Source organism: Diprion similis, chromosome 2 (genome assembly GCF_021155765.1).
Source record: "Diprion similis isolate iyDipSimi1 chromosome 2, iyDipSimi1.1, whole genome shotgun sequence".
NCBI classification, from domain to species: Eukaryota; Metazoa; Arthropoda; class Insecta; order Hymenoptera; family Diprionidae; genus Diprion; species Diprion similis.
In genome coordinates this window covers 20,171,122-20,193,123 of record NC_060106.1, presented here as the reverse complement: position 1 = coordinate 20,193,123, position 22,002 = coordinate 20,171,122, and the positions used below count along the sequence as shown (strand labels likewise).

Genomic DNA, 22,002 nt, shown 5'->3' with positions numbered 1-22,002 from the left:
AAAATTCTCTGTTAACTGACAATGAAATTCGACCGCCTCGTAACTTGAAACTCCCCATGAATATAGATGGCAAATCCCGAGTATAATTTAAAAATAAAATTGCAGATAAATTACAGATCATTATAGCAAATCGTTTCATCGGCAAATAAATCTTTTCAGCAAATCATCCCTAAGGATAAATTTTCTTCCTTGCATTATACAGCTAATTCTGTATAAAGTTAGCACGTAAACGTATGCGAGTTAAATAATCGTCTTGATTATAATTAATAAAATTTACCCTCGATGCGGAGAATATTTGAACGTTGTTGAAAATTCATGTCCAGCATGATTACATCAGAAAATTTGCAAACACACAAAATTTGGTGGAATGATTCTTTGAAGATAAAATTGCAGGCCTCGATTAACGTCGGTAAAAATTTTTGAACCCTGATTCGATCGTTTCGTCTCTCGCCTCACTGATTTTTATTTTCTTTATTTATTTATTTTTTTTATTTCATTTCAACGCCGCGTCCGATTCAATCATGCTTTTCCTCGCGTACATTTTTATACGCTAAAACGTGCGCATTGACAATTTTTGAGTGCCCCATTCGCAGGGAAATCGTATTTACCCGAGCTTTTAAGGTGCGTTGAGAAAGCCGGTAAATAAGCCGTCATTGAATCCGGAAGCTGGCTTCGAAATTCTATCAATTCACCAATAAAACATTGATTTTTCAGCTTCCGTATATAAATTGAAAATTTCTGACACTATGAAGCTTTTTTTTCATCGGTCCAAAAAGTTGTTTCTAATTTTTTTTTGTAAGATTGTATAAATTACAACGTGACTATCGAAGCGATCGCTGTTTCATTTTTCATTTCATACGTTCAACTCTTTTATTCATGAATCGTCATATTTATCGTATTTCTTTGCGTGTTACATATATATATATATAACACGGATTCGTTACACTGATGAATACAATATTACATTAATATTTGACGGTTGTTAAACGAGGTGAACGAGTAATGGGAAAATTTTTTCTTTACGGTGAAAATATGAGCTTATTTTCAGGACTTAAGAGAGCTTGCAATGAACGCGTAACGCATGAGAAAACTTGTCGCTATACGTTGCTTGAAAAGCTCCTTTCACAGCTTTCATTACCACGCGGGAAGAAACGTGTGAGGAAGAAAGGTGACAGAATCCGAAAGTATGTCCCAAGTAACATACTGAAATACCGTTTCAGTCTGGCGCCCCAAAAACATCTCGAGTGAATTAAGTTAAGGATACTCGGGACGTAGATACAGTCAGGCGAAAAAACTTGTTGCGAAGAAAAACGCTTCGGAACTGATACGAGGTTCGAAAACTATCATCGATACTAATCTCATTACATTATGTAACTAAAAAGGTTCTCGCGATGTCGAGAAATTTTTTTTAAACATTTTATTTTCACTGCCAACACCTCGTTGTACGTAATTTAAAGAAATCAGAGTAATCACGTTACTCTATCACTTTTTCACCGACTAATTTAAACTTCAGAATTGTTTTTACAATTCTAACGAAGAACAGCTTATTTGAATCGAAAATATATTTTCGCAAAATCGTCCGAGTTACATTTTAGATAACAACGATGTTAATTAACATTTAACTTGATTACCGATTCAATAACAGTTTTGAAATCTTTTCTTCGAAGTTTTGTATCAAAGTATTTTTGACACGCCTGTACATCCTACAAATAATCCTTGAAATCACTTTGAATGCCGAAACTCCTACCGGGAAAATCTTTCCCCTTTTCTTTCTGTCTTTCTCTCTCCGTTTCCATTTAGATTTGTATAGTGAGACTCGAACCCAAGCAATTGAAAAATAATCAAGGTATTTGATCCCTCCTCAAACGACGATCCTAACCAAGAGAAGCTTCGAACACTTTGAATGACTTGTTTTAAAAAAATGTATTTCAACCCGAGAAAAGAGAATTATTCAAATGGCCTCAAAAAATTTATTCATATATCGTGAGCACCTTTTACGCGTTTCTCAACGCGTGTTTTCCGTGCACAAAGTACTCGTTTCATCCCACGGCAAAGTGAGTCTGCGAATACGCATGCGCGGAGTGCTGAAAACACCACATTTAAGTCCTAGGAGTTGAAAGAGGTATTTTCTGTACTACGCGCATGCGCAATAGTGAACAAAACTTAAATTACGCGACCCTAACCTCAATTTCGTGCTCTTTTGTGCAAAAGAAGCGTGTGCAACAAGGAATCAACGGTTTTTCGCAACATTCGTCTTCCGTTCGCCTACGACTCGTATTGCAAACTTGAATTTGCCTCCTTGTTAAGCAATTAATATATTGATTGCGCATCTCGATTTATCACTTTGTCTAACACTTAGTATTACACATCATTAAAACCTTTTCGATACAAATTTCAACACTCCAATAACGAAGGCATGAAGAAATTGTATGAAAAAAAAAAATCTTGTACAATTAAAGCTGAAAATTCGGTGAAGAGTTTTTTGTAATTTGTTGACTGATCCGTAGCTGCAGCGTTTTTTCGACAATTTTTTTCCGCGAAATTGTCAATTTCTTCTGTGTCGTATCCCCCGCCCCCCCGACCCCCCCCCCCTCCTTCGTTAAAAAAGAAAAAAAGAAATAACAATTTCAACGAATAAAAAACACGAGAAGAAGCAACTTCAAGTACACTCGGCATCTGCTTCGCCCGCGGCGAAATAACCGTATAACATAACGTATACCTACATATAATTATCGCACATTTAGCAAACTGACATAACGATGAGCGTATCGCTGCCGTTTATTCTGACGGGGATAACGAATAATTGATTATTGCGATCCTCCAGGCAGATCGGTAAATTGATATTCCGAACGTATCGAAGCTTTCAGATTCTGTGGATTCAGTTACCCCCCCCCCCCCCCCCCCCAAATGTAACTTGAAAAAATTAGGCAAATTAGTCACCTTTAATTTTACGAAGTTTTAGATATGAAAAAGAATTCGCGAAACAACAACATACACAGGGAAATGGATTGAAATTGTTGGAAAAAGAATTAATTTTTACGATATTTAATTATTTATAATAGAACGAATGAAACTATTTTTGATGTTTTTCATTTGTAGAATTTACATTTAACATGCCGTGGGGTCATTTTGACCCCGGTATACAGCGTAAGTGTATTCAAACCGATTGCGTGACGATTATTATTGTTAAAATGTAAAGGTTGCGGATATTGTGAAAGGTTTCTTTTTAACTTCACCACACTGTATATTTTGTATATATGATTATTATACTTTATTTTAATATTATATTTAGTTACAACCTAATGGCTTTCCTGTTTGTCATGCGGTGCTTCGTACGAGAGTGACTCGATTTTGCGGTCACCTCTTCGTATCGCTGTATTCTCCGGGACGAAATTTTCATTCAGTATAAAGTAAAGTAAAGTAAAGTAATCGGGTAAAAAATGAAGAAGAGACAAAAAAGAAAAAGAAGGAAAAAAAAATGTGAAATATTTCAGGATAAATTCCCACCGTTTTTTTCGGTCAACACTTTTGAGCTTTCCTCAGCTCATGAAATACGTCAAGACTGTCGGGAATTTCATTCCGTTTCGAAATGCGGATAATTCCTGGCACTTAGTCCTCGACGGTTCTTCAGTTTGGCGGCTGTATGCTTTTTTCTCATCCCGGGCCTCGAGTTTTATTGCCACGGGAAATCTAACCGGGCAGGGATTCGTAGGTGACCTTTTTCAAGGCCGAAGTACGCGGACTGAGATCGAAGATAAATTAATTTCCCGACATCCCTTGAGCGAGGACCTCGTGTCAAGATGAAAGCCTTGAGCCCGGAATAAACTGAAAGCGCTTCCTCTGCTTTCCTCGGGATAATGTTGCAAACAAAATTCTTCATCAGCTACAAAGACGCTCCTCGATATTCTCCGAAATATCAATAATCCTTAGCAAAGTGGAAGGATCATCCTGTTTCGACAACGCGTGATTTTATTTGATCTCACATAATTCTCATTCTCATTAATAAAATTATTCATTATTACGGAGAGAGAATAATTTGCATAACACAAGTTATCGTGAAGACAGTTCAGCTCATTGAATACATACCGAAGGATGAGGAAAATCTGGAACCCGATAAGAATTATTCAAAAATATTCACCCCTTCCTCCATTTTTTAATTTCTCTTTCTACACCATCTTGTCTTTTTGTCTTGACACCGGGTTGTATTCGTTTTATTGAAGTAGGCTATACGCTTAATGCCCGAGAAGATTTAGTTATTATTATATTTTTTGCCTCGCTTATAATATGGATTTTCTGAATTTTTCAACTCATAATTAACTAAATTTTTAAAAATCCAATAACTCCACAATGCGGGACAAAAAAATTTATAACAATTTCAATTGACTAATTTACAATTATTTCAATTATTCTTCACACTGTTGATACGCACTTTCTTTTCTGCATAAATTAATAAAGAATGTCGTGAAGAAAACCTGCGACAAAACAAAATTTCAGAATTCCATTGCACGGATAAAAAAAGCATGAAAAAAAACCTAATTCCAACGTCCGTACACTAATCCAATAACTTATTGCTAGTGACGGAGCTACTTTGGCATGTAACGGAAAAAATACGAAGGTTGGCATTTATGATCGCGTTATATATCGATCCTCAATTTATCCGGTTCATTCGACTTTAACTTTATATTATTATCATTATTATATGGGTTTAGATACAGAGTAAAGGTATACGCCTACGATATGAAATGCCAACGAGGGGGGGGTGGGGGGGGGGGGGGGGGGAGTGTCCTAAACTTTTTTCATCGGGCAAATAGCCCCACAAAACTTTGACTCGATCTTCAAACCTTTTTTTATTTTTTTTTGGAACTTCCCAAAACGACAGAATTATTTTTTTCCACTCCGTTTTCTATTCGTTAAGAATTTCCCATAAACGGAATTCGTACCTAAATTTGTTTTTCGATTTCCTTGTTTTATTATTAGTTCGTTTACCGCGTTTATTTTTTTACCCATAATTTTTTTTTTTTTTTTTTTTTTTCTCTCTTTCTTCTGATTTTATTATTCCCAAGGTGACGCGTATCGCATTATAGCTATATTGTTATACACCTAAGATCACACGCAGGCCATAATTTTTCTAATCCCTCGAGCTATTCACGAGCCGACTTGCGTACATAAATTCACACGTTGAAAGCCGATGTATTATAAAAAAAAACTACAGCCGAGATATTCTACGCTATGAATATATAGTAGATATTCATCCGGTTTATCGCTAAATAACCGCGATCACCGCGTTGGTTTAACAAAATCTTTAACTCACTATATTTAGAGCATACGATAAACATGTTACCAAACGTGTCAGTGTATAATTTTCGAATATATTATATAATACATCTATCGCTTCGATATTCACCTAAATTGCTGACGCTTCATATTTTTAGCCAACATATTTATCCTCTCTTCTATTTTCCCGTTATTTTATCGTGGTTTAGTGGTTTATTTAAAAAAAAATTTTTTTTTCCTTTTTCATCATGTTTTGTTACATTTACCGCGAGAAATTAACCATTTAGTCTTATATTATATTATATATACTGTGTTGAAAGAGAAATTTTTCATCCTTTGCTATTCTGTCAATTCGACGGTGTTACGAGGACGAGAGTTATTTCAACGCCGTGTCACTATCGTGTCCAATTAAAGTCATCTATCAGCCCTGAAGAAACGGCAGAAAGTCAATTAATCATTAGAACTTCGTCCCCACCACTATATACCTCTTTAAATCATAGGATAATCAGGATTAAATGGCTTCCGTAATTAGCAAACCCCAATCCTCATTGCTTGGGCAGGGCTAATTGCAGTCTGTATAATTCAGGGTGAACGACGGGGTGAAATTGGATTAAACTCTACGGAAAAAAGCGAACATCCGGTTTTATTACTAATATTACTCTCCCAGTTGCCGGGGCAATGAATATTCGGAGTCTCTATCGCTCTTTGAGTTTTTAACAATTACGAAAATTTTGATAGATTGCTTGAAAATCCCTCGTTTCATAAGGGATAAAACGGAACGCTGATACATGTATTCGTCATTTCTTAAAAAAATGTCGCAACACAGGGTGTGTCATGGATTTTCACCCCCGAATTTCATTCTCCGGGATCAGTGATACCCTTGGATCCGGCAGACACTTTGCACCAGATTATATCCCACAGCTGACACCATCGGGCAGAGCTGAATGCCGGAAAGGATGCTTGGAACGTGGTTAGTGGGTCTGACGACATACTCGTACAGAGTTGCCCGGAAATAACCTCGAATTAGATCTGAAAAGCCATCGCCGGGAGTCAGGAAGACGAGACACGTGGATCCCTGCAGTCCTGATGCACTCTCGGCAATTCAATTTCTTCATAATGACAACTCGGAGATGGAACGCGGACGCGAAGTATCGTTGGAAGTGTTTTGCGTCCGTCGAAGAAGTGCAGTATAACCTTAAAGCTATGCATGGAATTACATTTTTACTACCCACCGACTCGAATCAACAACCGTTGCTTCATCAGCAGCCTCGGTTCCAAGGTATAAACTTATTCCCCAAACTTGTGTTGATTTAATCTGGCAAAAGTTACGATTCTACGTGAAGTTGACCCAGAAGAAACCTCAGTTTAGTGTCCTCCTTTCATTTCATTGTAGAACATCGAAAACTAAAAGACGCTTTTTTTTTTCATCGATGGAAAACGGTTTAAAGGGGTAAAAATGACTTCCAAAGATGGAAAATTGATGTATTTTAATGTAACCAACGCTGGAATCTTTCATTTATTAGTGGAAACATTTTAGTGTGTTTTAGTTTGCATTGGCCTATACAATCATTTTCCATGGATTCCTGGAGGGACCAGAATGGATCCTCCACCAACATGGCGTGACAAGCCAGTTTTTATACGCTGGGTGAAAAGAAGAAGCAGAAAAAAAAGAAGAGAACCGGAATGGCTGTGGATACAATACATTATTTACATGGCAGACAGTGGATGCTCGGTCTTACGTATCCACTTGTTTTGTCCTTCGACAAAATAGCAGACGACGCCGTTGTAGCGGGTAAAACAAACTTCTTACTTCAAGACGAGGCGAGGTCTTTTGGCACTCGAGCTTTTCTGTGACAGAAGTAGAGGAACGGAATAATGGAAGAGTGGAAAATTTTTAAAGGAAACGAGAGAAGCTTGTCCTGATTGCGCACAAAGGGTACCATTGTTAACGTTCCTCACCGCAAAACCTTTCATTTGCACGAATAACTCCGTTGGTAAATATTTATAAACTGCGTAAAGTTTGTGTTACTTGAAAATCGGTAGAAAATTCCTCGCCTCATGCTTCGTGATGATTATCATTTCAACTAGGATTGAAAACAAACAGAGGCTGGATAGACGTCTGCGAATAATTCCACGTCTTTTCAACACCTTCAAAAGTACATCGCTGCAAGTCTGAATCAGCGTTCCTACACTTGATCGAGACACAAAAGCCGTTATAATAGCTTTAATTTGTACAAATTTCTGACGATTCCTGCCAGATTACGTCACGGATAGAATTTGCTTCCAATGTGACGTTGAAAGCTCGTGAAAATCTGGAATTCGCTAATTGGCCAGAGTTCGCTTGAAGCGGTAAACGTGAAGTCGTCTCGGATAAAAATTCCTCTCCGGAATTCATCCAGCGAGAAAATTACACCGGAGAAGATGAAGACTGATCTCCATCGGTGTCTTTGAGACTTTGAACCCCGGTAAACGAAAGAAAAACGTAGAAAATTCTAGGCACTAATTTTCATCCTGTGCATTCCGAAAAATTGTTATATTCCACTGACGCGTCTCTCCGATCTTTTTGTTTCGTAAAAGAATTTTCTGTGTGTGCGTTATCCTTGAAATAGGTCGATCGGGTGAAGGTGCAATTAGCGTCACTGTCAGCCGGGTACAACAACCCTCTGTTAACTCAGCGCCTTGGTTTCTTCAATGGAAAAATATGTCCTCCAAGAGATGTTCTCAGGATATCGAAATTGTCCTGCGTCGGACAAAAGGCCCAACGGCTACAGGACTCGCGGAGAGAAGACAGTGATTTTATATTATTTTCGTAACAAAAGCGTGGATACGATCGGTAACCGATTTTCAAAGGGTGGTTCAATTGTGTTCCTTCAATCTGTCCAAGACAGGCTGCACCTAATATACATTTTATAATTCGAAGCACATCCGAGGATATCAAACAGGCTGGACTGCTCTGTAGCGTCAGGAAGAAACTTGATGTTTACAAGACGTCGTTTTATCATCGAAAGAGGTGGTGGGTGGATCACAAGGATTCGGTCTGGAGAATCGACTTACGTTTCTGTCTTCGACATGCAGCGATTCATTCGCCGAATTCTGATAGTTTGAATATCCGGGCTGGATAACAGGAGGCAGGTCCTTGGACACAGGAAAAAAGTTGAAGAAAGCGAGGTCTGGAAAGTACTTTAGAAGGGGTGAAACCTGTCGGAGTTTTCTTGCTACTTTTTCCACATTTCTTTTTCCTTTGTAGAATAATAAACAATGTCGATAATAACGCAGATCGTAGGATCAAAGGACGGGGGTGAGTCGATTTGAGGAAATTGAACAGTTGACGACGAGAACAATACGGGCAAAATTAAAAGGCGCATCGGCCCGGAAGATGAGAAGAACCCTTTGATCCCATCATCGAGAGGCATAAAAGCGAAACGGAGAGAGAGATAGAAGACCGACGTATCCTGATAAAATCTGTATTCAAAACCGGCGATTCTACGGATGAAATGCTCTAGGCGTTAAAAATACTTGGAAAGGCTGTACTGTGCGCTTTCACCGAATCTCGAGATCACTCACTGATCGAAATTTTGATCCTAAGGATCTTTAATCAGAGGCATGCTTTCGCCGATTTGCAGGCTATTTTTTTTTCTCAGGTTGGGTACTGACAAACGTTCTACTGTTCCAGTCGATGTTGGTCCAAAGGATTTCTCAAGATTCCAAGTCTCATCCTTCTCGGTAATATCCGGTATCAGAAATTTGAACTACACGTGAAGTTTATCTCTGTGACGTATCCAAATTTTTTTTAACGCGTTTTATCGACATTTGCATTTTGCTAATTTAATGAAACCAACTGCGAGTTCCCGTGAGTTTAACGAAATGAATCATCGACGTAACCAGACTTCTTCATATCTTAATAAATTATCGCGCAGATAAACTGTTAATCGTAATTTGTTTGAACAAAAAAATCCTCGGTAAGAATATCAACGGAAAACAGGTCACTCAAAAGCGATTTTCTCCTTTTACTTTTTTCAAAAAACGCTGATATCCGCATAATTGGAACGAAATTAAACCCGGTCGACGTGACGATACGTTGCACGGTTTGCTGAATGCGTTCCAGCCAATCGAAGAGCAAATCTTTCTCTTTCTCTCTCTCTCGCGTGATTCCCCCGAAGCTGAATTGATAGGAGATTGTGGATGGCCAGCTGTGATAATTGTAACAATAATTGTCCGAGATAAGAGAAAACGAACCGAACTGCGCCGGCCTGCATTAACTGTATAATTACAGATAGGAGCAAATACTTTTAGTTTGCCGGTCGAATCGCGCAGTTTGCTTGATCCGAGGAATTAAAGGTATTACGATACGGTAGGAGAATTATCCCTGCATGCATGCGCAACGTGCAGTCGGTGAGAATGTATTTTTTCCAGCGCCTCTATTCCTGGCCTGATGAAAAGCTGGCAAAGAAAAGAGAAGAGAGATAATTTATAGAGCCTTGGCGAGCTGATCCGGGAGTATAAACTGTAAGTTAATATTTTTGAAACTTCCCAGACACCATCGTCGAGCCGGTTTTCAAATCCAAGCACTCGACTACGCAACGAGAAAGAAAACACTAGTGCGGAAAAAACTGGGAGCGAAAACGAACCGGAATTTCATTCTCGGATTATTTTAGTCACGTGATTGACTTATTAAGACGTCGAGAATTCAATCTTTCACGTTTTCGAAATAAAATGAAATTCAAACAAGCCGTTCTTCGGTTGCTTCTCGTCTGGTGAAAATCGTATATTTGCAAATAAGTTGAGCCGGGGCGAAGACGGAATACTCTAGACGACAAATTGAAACATCTGTTCGCGAGTCGCAAACCACCTCATGTTTTATACTCCTCTGTAGTTGCGCGAATTTCATTCGTCGTCTTGCTGATCAACGCAGACGCACCTGCGGGACGATTCGTCTTCGAATTTTGATTTCCTCGGGGATATTACCCTGTCGCGATATTCGTATACACTGAGCTTATCTGCAAGGTGATGATAAAGGGACGAGAATATTTTTCCCCGAGAAACGAGGACCTTCAAGTTTTACAAAATTTTTACTTTTTTTCAGCATCTCTGGAAACGTATGGGCGAGCTTTTAATGGATTAAGGAGGAACAAAAATAATTGATTCGAAAACGAATATTTTGCAAACTTACAAAATTAATCGATTGACTCAATATTATTTCTCCGCATATACGGCTTTTGTTTTTTACTCCCACGAACGACGCAATGCAATATCAATTATTAACATTCTCTTTTAATACGTGAAAATTGGATGAATATTTTTACCTGATGTTGAAAAATATTTTTAATGAAACTATGAATGATCAAAAAACGTTTTCACTGTTAAGACTGTGTGCCGAAATTTACATAATTTTGGGTTCACATTCACCGTTTCAAAAAAATACGAAACAATCAATTAATCAATTTATTTTTCAGATTCAATCGAGTTACGTTCGATTATTTTTTTGAACTCAACTAATCGACGCATCTATTATTTTTAACTTATGTTAATAGCAATCGCTACAATCGGAAGTTAAATAGTTTGAGTAATCATGTTTTGAAATTTTGAAAAAGTTCGCTGTACCATGTTGAACAAGTTTAATATAATCAAGGGAAAAAAGTACATTGTACACTGCCAATTGTTGGAGCTTTTACATTTATATTTGAAAAAGAACTTATCCGGCAGATCAATCGCCGAGAAACAAATTGCGGTGTTTTGAACATTGAAAAAGAGGCTTACTTGTAACACGTACCGACGTCTAATAAACCGATAGCAACAGCGTTATTATACATAACGCTTAAATTTTCGTATATTAAATTATCAATTAGTTCGACAAAGCCCGCGTCGTAAATCAATAAATAAATATCGTTCCACGTAATCCGCAAAGTACTGTACATACATTTGATAAAAAAAAAAAAAAAAAAATACGGATTCACTGGCAAATCGAATTTTTGTTTTTTTTCTTATTCATATCCATGAAATTTTTACTTCGTTTTATCTCCATAGATGGGGTGGGTATAAAAACTTTATCCTTAAGCTGCATTTGAACTCTCGGTTATTAAAAATTAGGGGTAAAATTAGGTACATTAAAAAAAAGCTTGTTGCACATTTCAAAAGAATTTATGACGGTATGCGGAGGCCCATTAAAAGCCGCCTTGGCAAGTTTATTACGTAATAATTAACCTTATAATTAAGTGATTATAATTTAATGATTATAATTATTTTGCCATTCTTATATTCCATTTAAAAACTCCGTGACAAATCCTCTGGTGATTTGCAAAATTAACAGAACTGTGATTGCATAATATTTACGCAGTATAAAATATTTTCAAAGAATTGCAAAAACATCTGCTCTACTTTAATAAAATTTTCGATACTTTTCTCGAGACTCAGTGAACAACGATTGCAAAAAAATATCGGAGCACCTATTTTTCACAGTGAGGTTGGAGTGCTATAAGCGAATGACAATTCTCTCTTCTTCCCGCAAAAATTGCGAACCACCTTTTTCCATAATCGGTCCCTCGGCGATACTTCGGAATAAAAGCTCGTTCCACCGACGGGCTTCTCTCGAAATTTTATACTGACCGCGTATTGCCGCAATACCAACCGAACTGTTTTCCTTTCGGTCTATTTCTAGGTTTAAGGGTTTGGCTGTCGCACCGCAGGAAGCATAAACGCGTCTCGAAACTCCAATTCAAATGAAACGTCACAGCTGCTGAAAGAAGATTAAAAAACGAGCAATGCAAAGTGAAAACCTTAAAGTTTTGACCGACTCCAAGAAAGCTCGGGTTCCAACTGTTCCTCGCATCGGCGTTCGATCCTTTCGCGTCCAATCCCAAGAATCATATTTATACGTGATTAAATTTATCGATTCTATGCAACTTGTCAGGTTCGTCTGATGTATTCATCTTTGGATTCATCTCCGTTGAACGCTTTTGATTTCTCAGACCACGGTCTTAAATCGATGTTTTGATAGAACGAAGTCTGGTTCGTCATAACATTTGAATTATTATTTCATTCCTCAACGTCAAACGTGAGTTACTCTGAAATCCTCGGTTTCCGCGAACGATACCGACGATGATCAGAAGTTGGCCGCATTACTAAAGTAAATAACTACGTCAAATATTGATAACTGCACCAGATGCTGCCCGATATCTATGCCGCATTGGTGTAAAACGCATTTGTCAAAATCAGACGTCACAACGTTGACGAGTTGTATTTTCCAACCAAACGCAACTGGACCTAGTTATCAGACACCATTTTGATTTTTCTGTCAACAGTGGCACCCTGCAGATAAAAGTGATCAGCAGCACCACAGAACGAGCTGACAATTCTTCGCGATAAAGTATGGAACCGGAAATGAAGCTGTAGTCGTTGGTATCAAGAGCTACAAACCTGGACGGAGATGTGATGCACAACCTGGCTGAAGTCCAGCCTGATGCGAATCAGCTGATCGCTATTCTACCTCAAGCACTTGTTGCACGAATCAACGACGATGAATCGCCACCAGAACTTGTCGGACTTGTACAAAAAGCTGAACATAACCGAGGAGGACATCGACTACCTAAACAACTTCACCATTCCTTCGTCCGACGACAAGTACTGCTACTGCAACGGCGTAGTTCGTGACCTTGCCCTCTCCTACAAGGTCTACCACGGCTACGTTGCCCTGATAGTCTGCATATTCGGAAGCGTCGCGAATATGCTGAACATCGTAGTTCTCACCCGGAAGGACATGGCTTCGGCTCCCATCAATCGCATACTCACAGGACTTGCCACCGCCGACATGCTCGTCATGTTCGAGTACGTTCCATTCGCCGTTTACAAGTACCTCATCCTTCCAGGACACAAAGTCTTCCCTTATGGCTGGGCGGTCTTCGTGCTCTTTCACATGCACTTTGGCCAAGCCCTCCACACCATCAGCATAGGATTGACCCTCACTCTTGCGGTCTGGAGATACATCGCTATCAGGTCAGTGAATCCTTCCACCAATCGATTGCACCCTAATTTTTGAAAGAATTGAATTGAATTTATGTCCACATATTTTTAGCTGGTAGCTAGAGCTTGTGGTCGTTCGTCATAATACGATGAAAAACACTTCAGGATATGTGAGATAAAGGATTGCCAAATTTAGGAGCTAGCTTTGTACGGGAATGTATCGAGAAGGAATCAACCTGCTCGACTAACTTTGCACTGTCATGGTAAATCCTGCAGATTTAGTTACATCCGATAAAAAACGGAACACGGAAACGTCATTGGAGGCTATAAAATTCGTGGTTGATGCGACGTAAACGTTAAAAGCAGTCGATAGGATCAAATTCGCTTCGGGGACTGCCATGGATTTTGATTGAACCAGTTTACCTCGGTATGGAATTGCCTTTGTGGATATATATTTCACTGCAATTGCACGAGCTGACCGCTAATTTTCCGCTTCAAATCGGACCCCAATTGCCTCTGGCTTGTCGCTCAAACTGACTGCAGGTTATAACGAATGAATATCACATCCTGACGACTTACTGATTCAGGAATCGGTTCAGAAACGATTCCAGAGATTATCCTTACATGATGACAATCCCGTTGTACCCCCGCGAAATCTCTCAGTCATGGCGGCAATTAGGTAATCTCGTGGAACCAAAACATTGCCAATGCACTATGGACCTCCGTCGAGTTGGACGCTTAAGCTTCACCCTTGGAAGTGATCCCTGTCCGATTAGGGTACGGGATTAAGGTTCAGGTTTCTGGTATCTCTGGTATCTTCGAGTCCATTTTCCTCGATAGCAAAAGTTTCCGAGAATTAACGTGGTGAAAACCGTTTTACATAGACCACCAAAGTGAAAGTGGTCCTGGTGCTTTCTTCGCCCCCTCCCCTGGAATCCAACCCGGTTGGAAATCCATTTTTATTGACTTCTTGCTCACCGCGATAAGGACACGGCGAGCAAATGGATTGGACTGATTTTTTCTTCCTCTTTATTCCTCTTACATCGATTCGAGATTCGGGACCACAAGCCAAGCTGAACGGCCTCTCTAACTGAATTGTCACTCCCCGAAATTTCGTCCACAGTTTAGGGTCTGATCAAACAAATGTTCAGTGATGTTTCGTCAAGCCAACGAAAAAGCACTTCGACGAATTCCCGCGATCGTGAGCCTTCGCAAGCCCCAATTCTGAGCTCGTAACTCAACCGTCTGACCGTATCTTTGGAAGGAAGATCATTCTCCAGTGCGCACTATATCGAATATTATATATTTTCCTAACATAGGTCGTAAAGTTATTTCGCGATGAAGAGCCTTGGGTTTGTTTTCTCAGCCTTAACGGACCAGATTTATTCCGCAATATTAACGCGTTTCTGTTTTCCAAAACGATAATCGTACCGCCTAAGTGCTACGAAGCTAAAATAAATTTCTACGAAATAGTGGCCCTCGAAAGAAACCCTCATAAATTTTTCGTCATGGTTTTATATGACCGAGTCTGATGGCGCGTGTTGCTGCTCTTGGGATCCTGATTTTTCAACTTTCTAACAAAGTTTTCTAAGCAAGTAACACAAAAGTTTGAATTCAGCACCTTTTCGGCTTTTTGAGCCTAATGTGGTCCTGGCAAAACGAAATAAAAGATGAGGTGAAAGGGACCAGGCAAAAAATCAACGGGACGCTGTTTCAACACCAACTAAGTCACCCTCTTCCAGAATTCTACAGTCGTTGTGTCGGCAGGAATAAATTAAGACGGTAACATAATTAAATTTTAACCGGTTAGAAGGAAGAGCCAAGAGCAAGAATTCTGGGTTTACAATCAGTCAAAATATAACTAAGTGGTTACTTATATTACTACAGAATAAACTCGAATAACGAAAATTGCCTGATCCGTCATCCCGTTATTTAAAAATCTGACAAAGCGCAGCCGGAATATCATCCCCGACACCGGGTGGCCAGGTACCTTACACGTTGGATGAAATACAGGACAAAGTTTCGTTGAAAGGTAGGAAATATGAGCTGCGCAAATAAATTATGGAAAATGTCTGGAGAGTGAAAACAGTCTCGTGTGTCAGGCTGGTGGAAAAAGTTTGGTAAAAAAAAAATGGCAAGGTGGCTGAGGCCATTACTGTGCGAACCGTTGACACTGCAGGGTTTACAAAAAGCAGTAGGCGTCTGACAGAGGCGCCGGAAGTGACACAAGGGGTTGATCAAAGGTGTAAACAGCGCCGAAAGGAAGCAGTCAAGGGACTGAGTTTCACCAAAACGTTAAGAAAAAGGGAGGAAGAAAGATGGCCAGGAGCAACGGACCGCGGAATTCACGTAATCCGATCGCCTATAGACTCAACGACGCAATTTATAACGCGTGAAGAGGTCCATGGCGCGAACGACGCGTCTTCCAATTCCGGTATATCACATAGTAGGTATATGAGAGCGAGGGAGGAATTGGGTTCATATAAATATTTATAAATCCGTTAACATCGAGTTCTCCTCGGGCAACTTTACGACCTGAGTGCGGAACGCGGCACATACTGTTCCCTATCAAAGGTGACGTACGGTCGAAATGGTGGGCATAAAAATTCACCGGTATAATACAAATTCCAGGCTTCACTCCCGAGGGGAAGATCTAACTTTGCATAAAAATGGGATCCAGAGAGAAGCCCCGACTCTCATACGCCGGCCAATCCACGCCCGGTTATAATTTTTCGGAATGCTTGTAACCTCTGAAACAATTTTCCTTTCTGCCATGGACAATTATTACTGGATTTTCAACCATTTCAGGTTCCCCCAACACAATCATGCCTGGTGCACCGCTGCTCGGTGCAGAGTCGCACTCTGGAGCAGTTTCCTCGCCCCTTTCATCGCCTGCGCTCCAAGCTATCTGGTCTTCGGGGTGAGTTCACTTTATTTACAGATTTTGATTCTACAGGGTGTCTGATTTTTCAAAATATGTTGAAATACGTCGAACACTAAACAATAATGCGGGACAAACAAAAGTTGGGCCTCACTGGACCCAAAAACTCGATGCTTGTCTGATGACCCCTCTTGATGATATACTTGAGCATATTTTTCGAAATCGGACACCCTGTAGGTCGCGTAACGGTGATTGAAACGAATCGTCGGGATGACCGAATCCTTGTTTGCAGATCAGGGAGGAAAGCCTGGAGGAAAATGGCCGGGTGGAAATACTCTACTACGTCGATGCGATGGACGCAAACACGACGGGAAAGAGGTTCCTTATTCAGTTGAACTTTTGGATGTTGGGCGTCGTCGTCAAGCTTCTTCCCTGTCTGATTTTGACCGTCATTAGCTGCTGGCTGATCAAGGCCTTGTACAGGTAAGCCAGCTGTGTAGCCCTGCATTGGAGATGTCCTTTAATCATTCTCGTCCTTCAAAAGTCCTGGAAACTAATCTCGAATTTTTCTCGTAGAAATATTCTGTTTCCAATGTCCTTGAATAGCCGGAAAATGTCTTTGAATTTGATACCAAAATTCTAAAAACTTTTAGATATGAACTCATTTCTGACATGACGTCACGATTCACTGAACCTAACAGACAAACTTTAACCCTGAAACAAAACTAACGCGCATTGGTTAACCCGGAAAAGCTCAGGTTTGACGGGTGGATGCAGCTTTCGGATCAGACTGCTTGTGTCAGGCTTTCACTAAGACGATTTGTCAACCTAGTAGAAACGAGAGTCGTTGAAAAGGAAAACGGAGAAATCGTTGATATTTTTTGATAAAAAAATAATCGACTATACCTACTTTTCACGGTGTATTAAAAGTTTCCAAATTTGAAAAGTAGTGCAAAAATTACCGGTTATTTGATAAAAAAAAAAAAAAAAAAAAAAAAAAGAAAAGAAATTTCGTCACTCTCTTGACTCTCGGCAACTTTTCTACGTTTGTACTACGAAGACGAGACTTTAACGAAGCGTGAATGAGAGGAAAAATTGTATCTATTCAACAGGGCGAAGGGAAGAAAACAGGCGCTGAGGGATTACAATCCGTGTGCCATTAACACAATGAAAAACGGGGGTTCCCGGAGAGCCAGCAAGTCCGAGAGACGGACCGACCGGACAACTCGGATGATGGTTGCCGTGCTGCTCCTCTTCCTCGTCACCGAATTCCCGCAGGGGATTCTGGGCCTGCTTTCAGCCGTGCTGGGAGAGTGTTTCTTCCGGAACTGCTATCACAGCTTGGGGGAGATTATGGACATCCTCGCGCTCCTGAACGGCGCCATTAACTTCATTCTCTACTGCTCGATGTCACGGCAATTCAGGACGACCTTCGGCCACCTTTTTAAACCCAGGATAATGAAGAAGTGGCATCCTGCCACGCAGCAGACCGATATACAGAGCACTTATGTATGATACAGGCCTTGCAATGCCCCGATTCAAGTCAGCTGCTTTTAACCCTTCCGTCTGTTGTGTGCGTTTCACCCCCTGCAGTGCCTCGCACTTATTGGCTGTGCAAAAACCCTCGTGTCTGTATTTTCTCATCTTTGAAAAACTCGACGATGGCGCGCCGAGAGAAATTTTTAGTTCACTATGTTCACTTTTTATCATAGACGAGAATATACTTTTGTCTATAAAATGAGAATAAATGAGCTTATTAGGTGTAACCAGAAAATCTATAAGTAGGTATTTGTTTCTATTATATTTCTTATTACATGCTCACTCGTACTATATTTTTCTTGTAACTTTTGCAATAATTTCATGTCTTGGATGATATTTAATTTAACAAAATTAGGAAATCAAGGGAACAGATTTAATATTGCATTTAGCGGAAAATCTAGTACATACTGACAACTGTGATTAATATAAATATTTACTTGTATCCAATTTTCTCGTGATTCCAAGTTTAATTTTCTTTGGCAACTATAACAAATGAAATTTTTCGTCAGTGTGTACTCTTCGTTTTCTGAAAGCATCGGACGCTGTGTGTTTACTCAAAATTAAATCCAGAGGCAATCTCATTTTGCATATTTTAAACCGTGTAAGTTCCTTCTTCTCTTGTTGAAAGTACGGTCACAGTCTTGAAAAAACTAACTTAAGGAAAAATATGCATTGCTATACGCTGCACGAAAAAAGCGGGGGGGGGGGGGGGGGGGGGACTGTAAGGTGATTTACGTCAGAACAAAAATTTAACTCGATTTTTAAGCTCAGTACTCGCTCTTGTCGCAAGAAATTAGATCATCCAATTGCCGTCAAAGTTTACATCCCAGAGGACTCGATGCACCGGAAGGCCAGGATGTATATTTATAGGTATTACACAACTAGGTATTCGTTTTTTTCGATAAAGAGCAAGTGGCGACAACCTCGTTTAAAATTCGAGCCAGCAACAACAAACGGCTGTTTCTTCTACAAATATAAATCTCTACTTACGTCCCAAACGTCACCATCGGATGCCATTTTTTCCCGAATTCTTACCCCAAACCCTCTGTTGTGTGATCAAATTGTGTGAGTATATATAAAATTGATATTGCAATTACATTAAAATCTATAGAATAATCTTCGATAAATTTTTATTCTTATTCCCGGAAAAGTTGTCGACAAGTTATCGAGTTTATCAACGATAATCCTTAGGCTATTAGATTTGTCAACGGATGATCCTTAAAGTGCCAAAAAAAGTATTTGAAGGAACGTTTTTACGAGAATCTATATCGCTGTTTTTTCACCGCCAAAAAATGTGAGGTCGTGAATTATTTCGATATTATTTCATGGTTTCTTTCATAGTCTGTTTGACCGATCTTAGAAAAACGTATCGTTGAACAAACATTTGTAAGTGGACATTAAACATCCGAAATTGAGGTTTCTCCTCACCTTGGACGTCAGGGAATTGGAAATCAAAATCGAAATATTAAAAAAAAAAGATTCACTTCGACAAAATTCTGAGGCGAAAGATTTCAATTCCGTGGGGATTATAATGAACGTAAAAAAATCGAGTGAATATCTAAGACCGAGATAACGTCGGGATCTTTTATTTCACGGGTCCATTTTCCGGGTGAAAAATTCTCAAAATCATACCGCAATTCCGTTAGCGATGCACAAACGTTTCTGTTAGATTTTATCTTTCGGATATAGCTGTTATCTATGCAGAAATTGAAACTCGTTTAGATATTATACCGAGGCGAAGCGAGAAAATTGAAAATACATGGATATTGCGTTAGCATGGTTACAGAGGGTGGGATGTGGACGTAGGGAGGGTTCGCCGAGCCCGCGAAGCAGAAAACAGTTTTATCCTCTTCCTCGGATGACTTTCGTTCAACCGTAGAAATCGGGGCGATGGATCCGGGGTGAATAAGGTCTAAGGAAAAATCCTGGTCCTTAAAAAAACCTACTCGGCCAGAGGGAGGAGAAAAGGAAATAAATAGAACGAAACACTCTCCTCTCGGTGAAACTCCTTCATTGTAGCTAAATCAATTAGCTGTGCCTGCCGATTTAATTTCATTAATTACCCGCCTCTCGTGGCTCTGTGAACTATATTGACCGACTTTACATCAATTACGGAAAAATCAAGTTTCACGTTTCAAGCGCAGAGAAACGCAGGGCAAATTCGTCACGATTCGATGCTTTCCCTCCTTGATCTCGTGCTTCTTTTTTTCTTTCTGTTTTAATCGTTCAGCTCGCTTTTCCTTTTCTGTGTACCTCAGATGATATCTGACTTATGAATGTGATTGGAAAAGTAACGAGACGACGACAGGCATTTGTATTATATAATTGCGGTTAGCTGAAGTTTGTTGATTATTTGTAGATCGAAAATTGGCAGTTTGGCGAAATAGCAACGTTTAATGATCGTATGAATATTTATGTATGTACCTGTATGTATCGAAAAATTTGTTGCGGTGTAAAAATAATGAGGGTAAACGAAGACGAGAGTTGAAATAAAAACGTGGTTATCTAATCATAAGGAATACAAATTTTTACCAACGGTCAGGATTATAAATTTAGTCTAGTTAATTATCACTGTAATGTCTTAATGTTATTATATAGTTGATAATATGATTAAAGATCGATTAGGCAGCAAAGATTTCCAGCTAATGAGCCTGGCTGGAAAACTGAGCTGCTTATAACGAGTGACTGAATATAATTGTGTTCGCGAGTGAACTTTAAAATAACGTGTGAATATAAATATTTAAGCATTGTATTAATAAACGAATAAATTTACGTATAAATAACAAACGCGAAATACTAAGCTGATTTAGCACTTGACATAATATCGTTGTATAAATAAGTACGAAATCTGATCGCTTCAACTGAAACAGAAATATGAATTCAATAAGTTCGTGTTTATATCGATGTGCTTTATTATGCTGAAGAGATCTGCGGTATACTTATTAAAATAATTCGATAAAACGAGAATAATTCTTTACCCGACCCTCTCGAATTTCTGCCAATTAGTTCTTCCGAAAATAACCAGTGAAATAATTATCCATTTCACCACCATGGAAGATGGTGTTTTATTTAAACGGTATAAGTTTCGAAAATTTCGGAAAAGCAACACTTTGTAAATATAAAAACACTGTAATTATTTTCAACTTGATCTGAAAAAATAACAAATTAAGCGTGTAAGTATAGAAAATCGTGCAATCACAACGCGATCTAGCTTTGAAAACTGGATAAAGCTCTATGCATCGAATAAATTTATTATGGATGCAAAATATTATTGTTATACTCTCAGTTTTATAGTTAGTTACTTTTTTTATAATCACCTTTTTACCATATTGACGCGAGCGTTCCTTTCACTTTCGCTCAAGTTAAACGAAGCGCACAAATTGCGTTTAACTTTTCCAGTGAATTTAAATTAATATTTCTACCTCGTACTAGAATAATCATTACAAGTGTTCAAGTTCAAGTCAAAAAAGTTTTGCTCTATTGAAAAAATGTATCATTTTTTTTTTCTTTTATATAATTCTTTCAGTCGTTTCCTATTAATCGGATCTGCAGTTTTGGCCGCCCCAAGAATGACTTTAGCCTTAAACTTTCTACTTCAGCGGTACATTGTACAGGTACAGAAGATATACTTGATGACTGTAAACTGTACAACATTTATCAAGCGGCAGGTAAACTTTTAATCAATACGCGTGAGCCAGTCGCGAATCGCCAAACTCACTTCCCTTCTTCGTAATCCATCAAGTAACCAACTTCGTTTCCATCCCCGAAACCGCAAACTCTCTAATCCTTAAAGAGGATACGCTAATTCTCTTCCATTTTGAAGAGGGCGTATATCCTGGAAGATTTGTATTTGTATTTTCGCGGTAAAAATCTAGAATGTAAAACAGATTGCGCAGATTTTTCAACTTCACTTTCGCATACGGATTTACCTGCAGTATTAACGACACTGTAGCAAGTTCGTTAGAGAATTTTTCCCTTCGTGCTCGGTTGAATCAAGGATTAAATCGCTTGTAACGTTAGAGAGAAAAATGCACCTACACATCCGCATCATTACGCTCAGTGACGTTTTCAAGTGTATACATTACACGGTACATTTACCACACACGTTTTATTACTAGCCATATACATATACGTTTGACCCTCACCCTAGGAGTGAGTTTTGTCTAATTTTTTTATTGTTACGTCAACTTGATAATGAAACCAGTCTAGAAATGTTCAAAGTGAAAAATGTAAGTTTTGAGGATTTTTTGGAAATTGTTAGTAAAAAAAAAAAATCCGTCAAAGAAATCCCATCATGGACCTATTCTTGAAATATTTGGAAAAGATGGTACGGTTATTGATATTTTTTTGAG

The 22,002-nt window shown here is 39.0% G+C and overlaps 1 protein-coding gene across 1 annotated transcript; it reads left to right on the top strand.

The window, feature by feature from the left end:
* Positions 1-12,681: 12,681 nt before the first annotated feature.
* LOC124415892 (G-protein coupled receptor dmsr-1) lies at positions 12,682-17,793 on the top strand. Its single transcript, XM_046896593.1, has 4 exons — positions 12,682-13,263; positions 16,039-16,150; positions 16,404-16,594; positions 17,224-17,793. The coding sequence occupies exons 1-4, from the start codon at positions 12,788-12,790 to the stop codon at positions 17,624-17,626; spliced, it is 1,182 nt and encodes a 393-aa protein (XP_046752549.1). The 5' UTR covers positions 12,682-12,787; the 3' UTR covers positions 17,627-17,793.
* Positions 17,794-22,002: the final 4,209 nt, after the last annotated feature.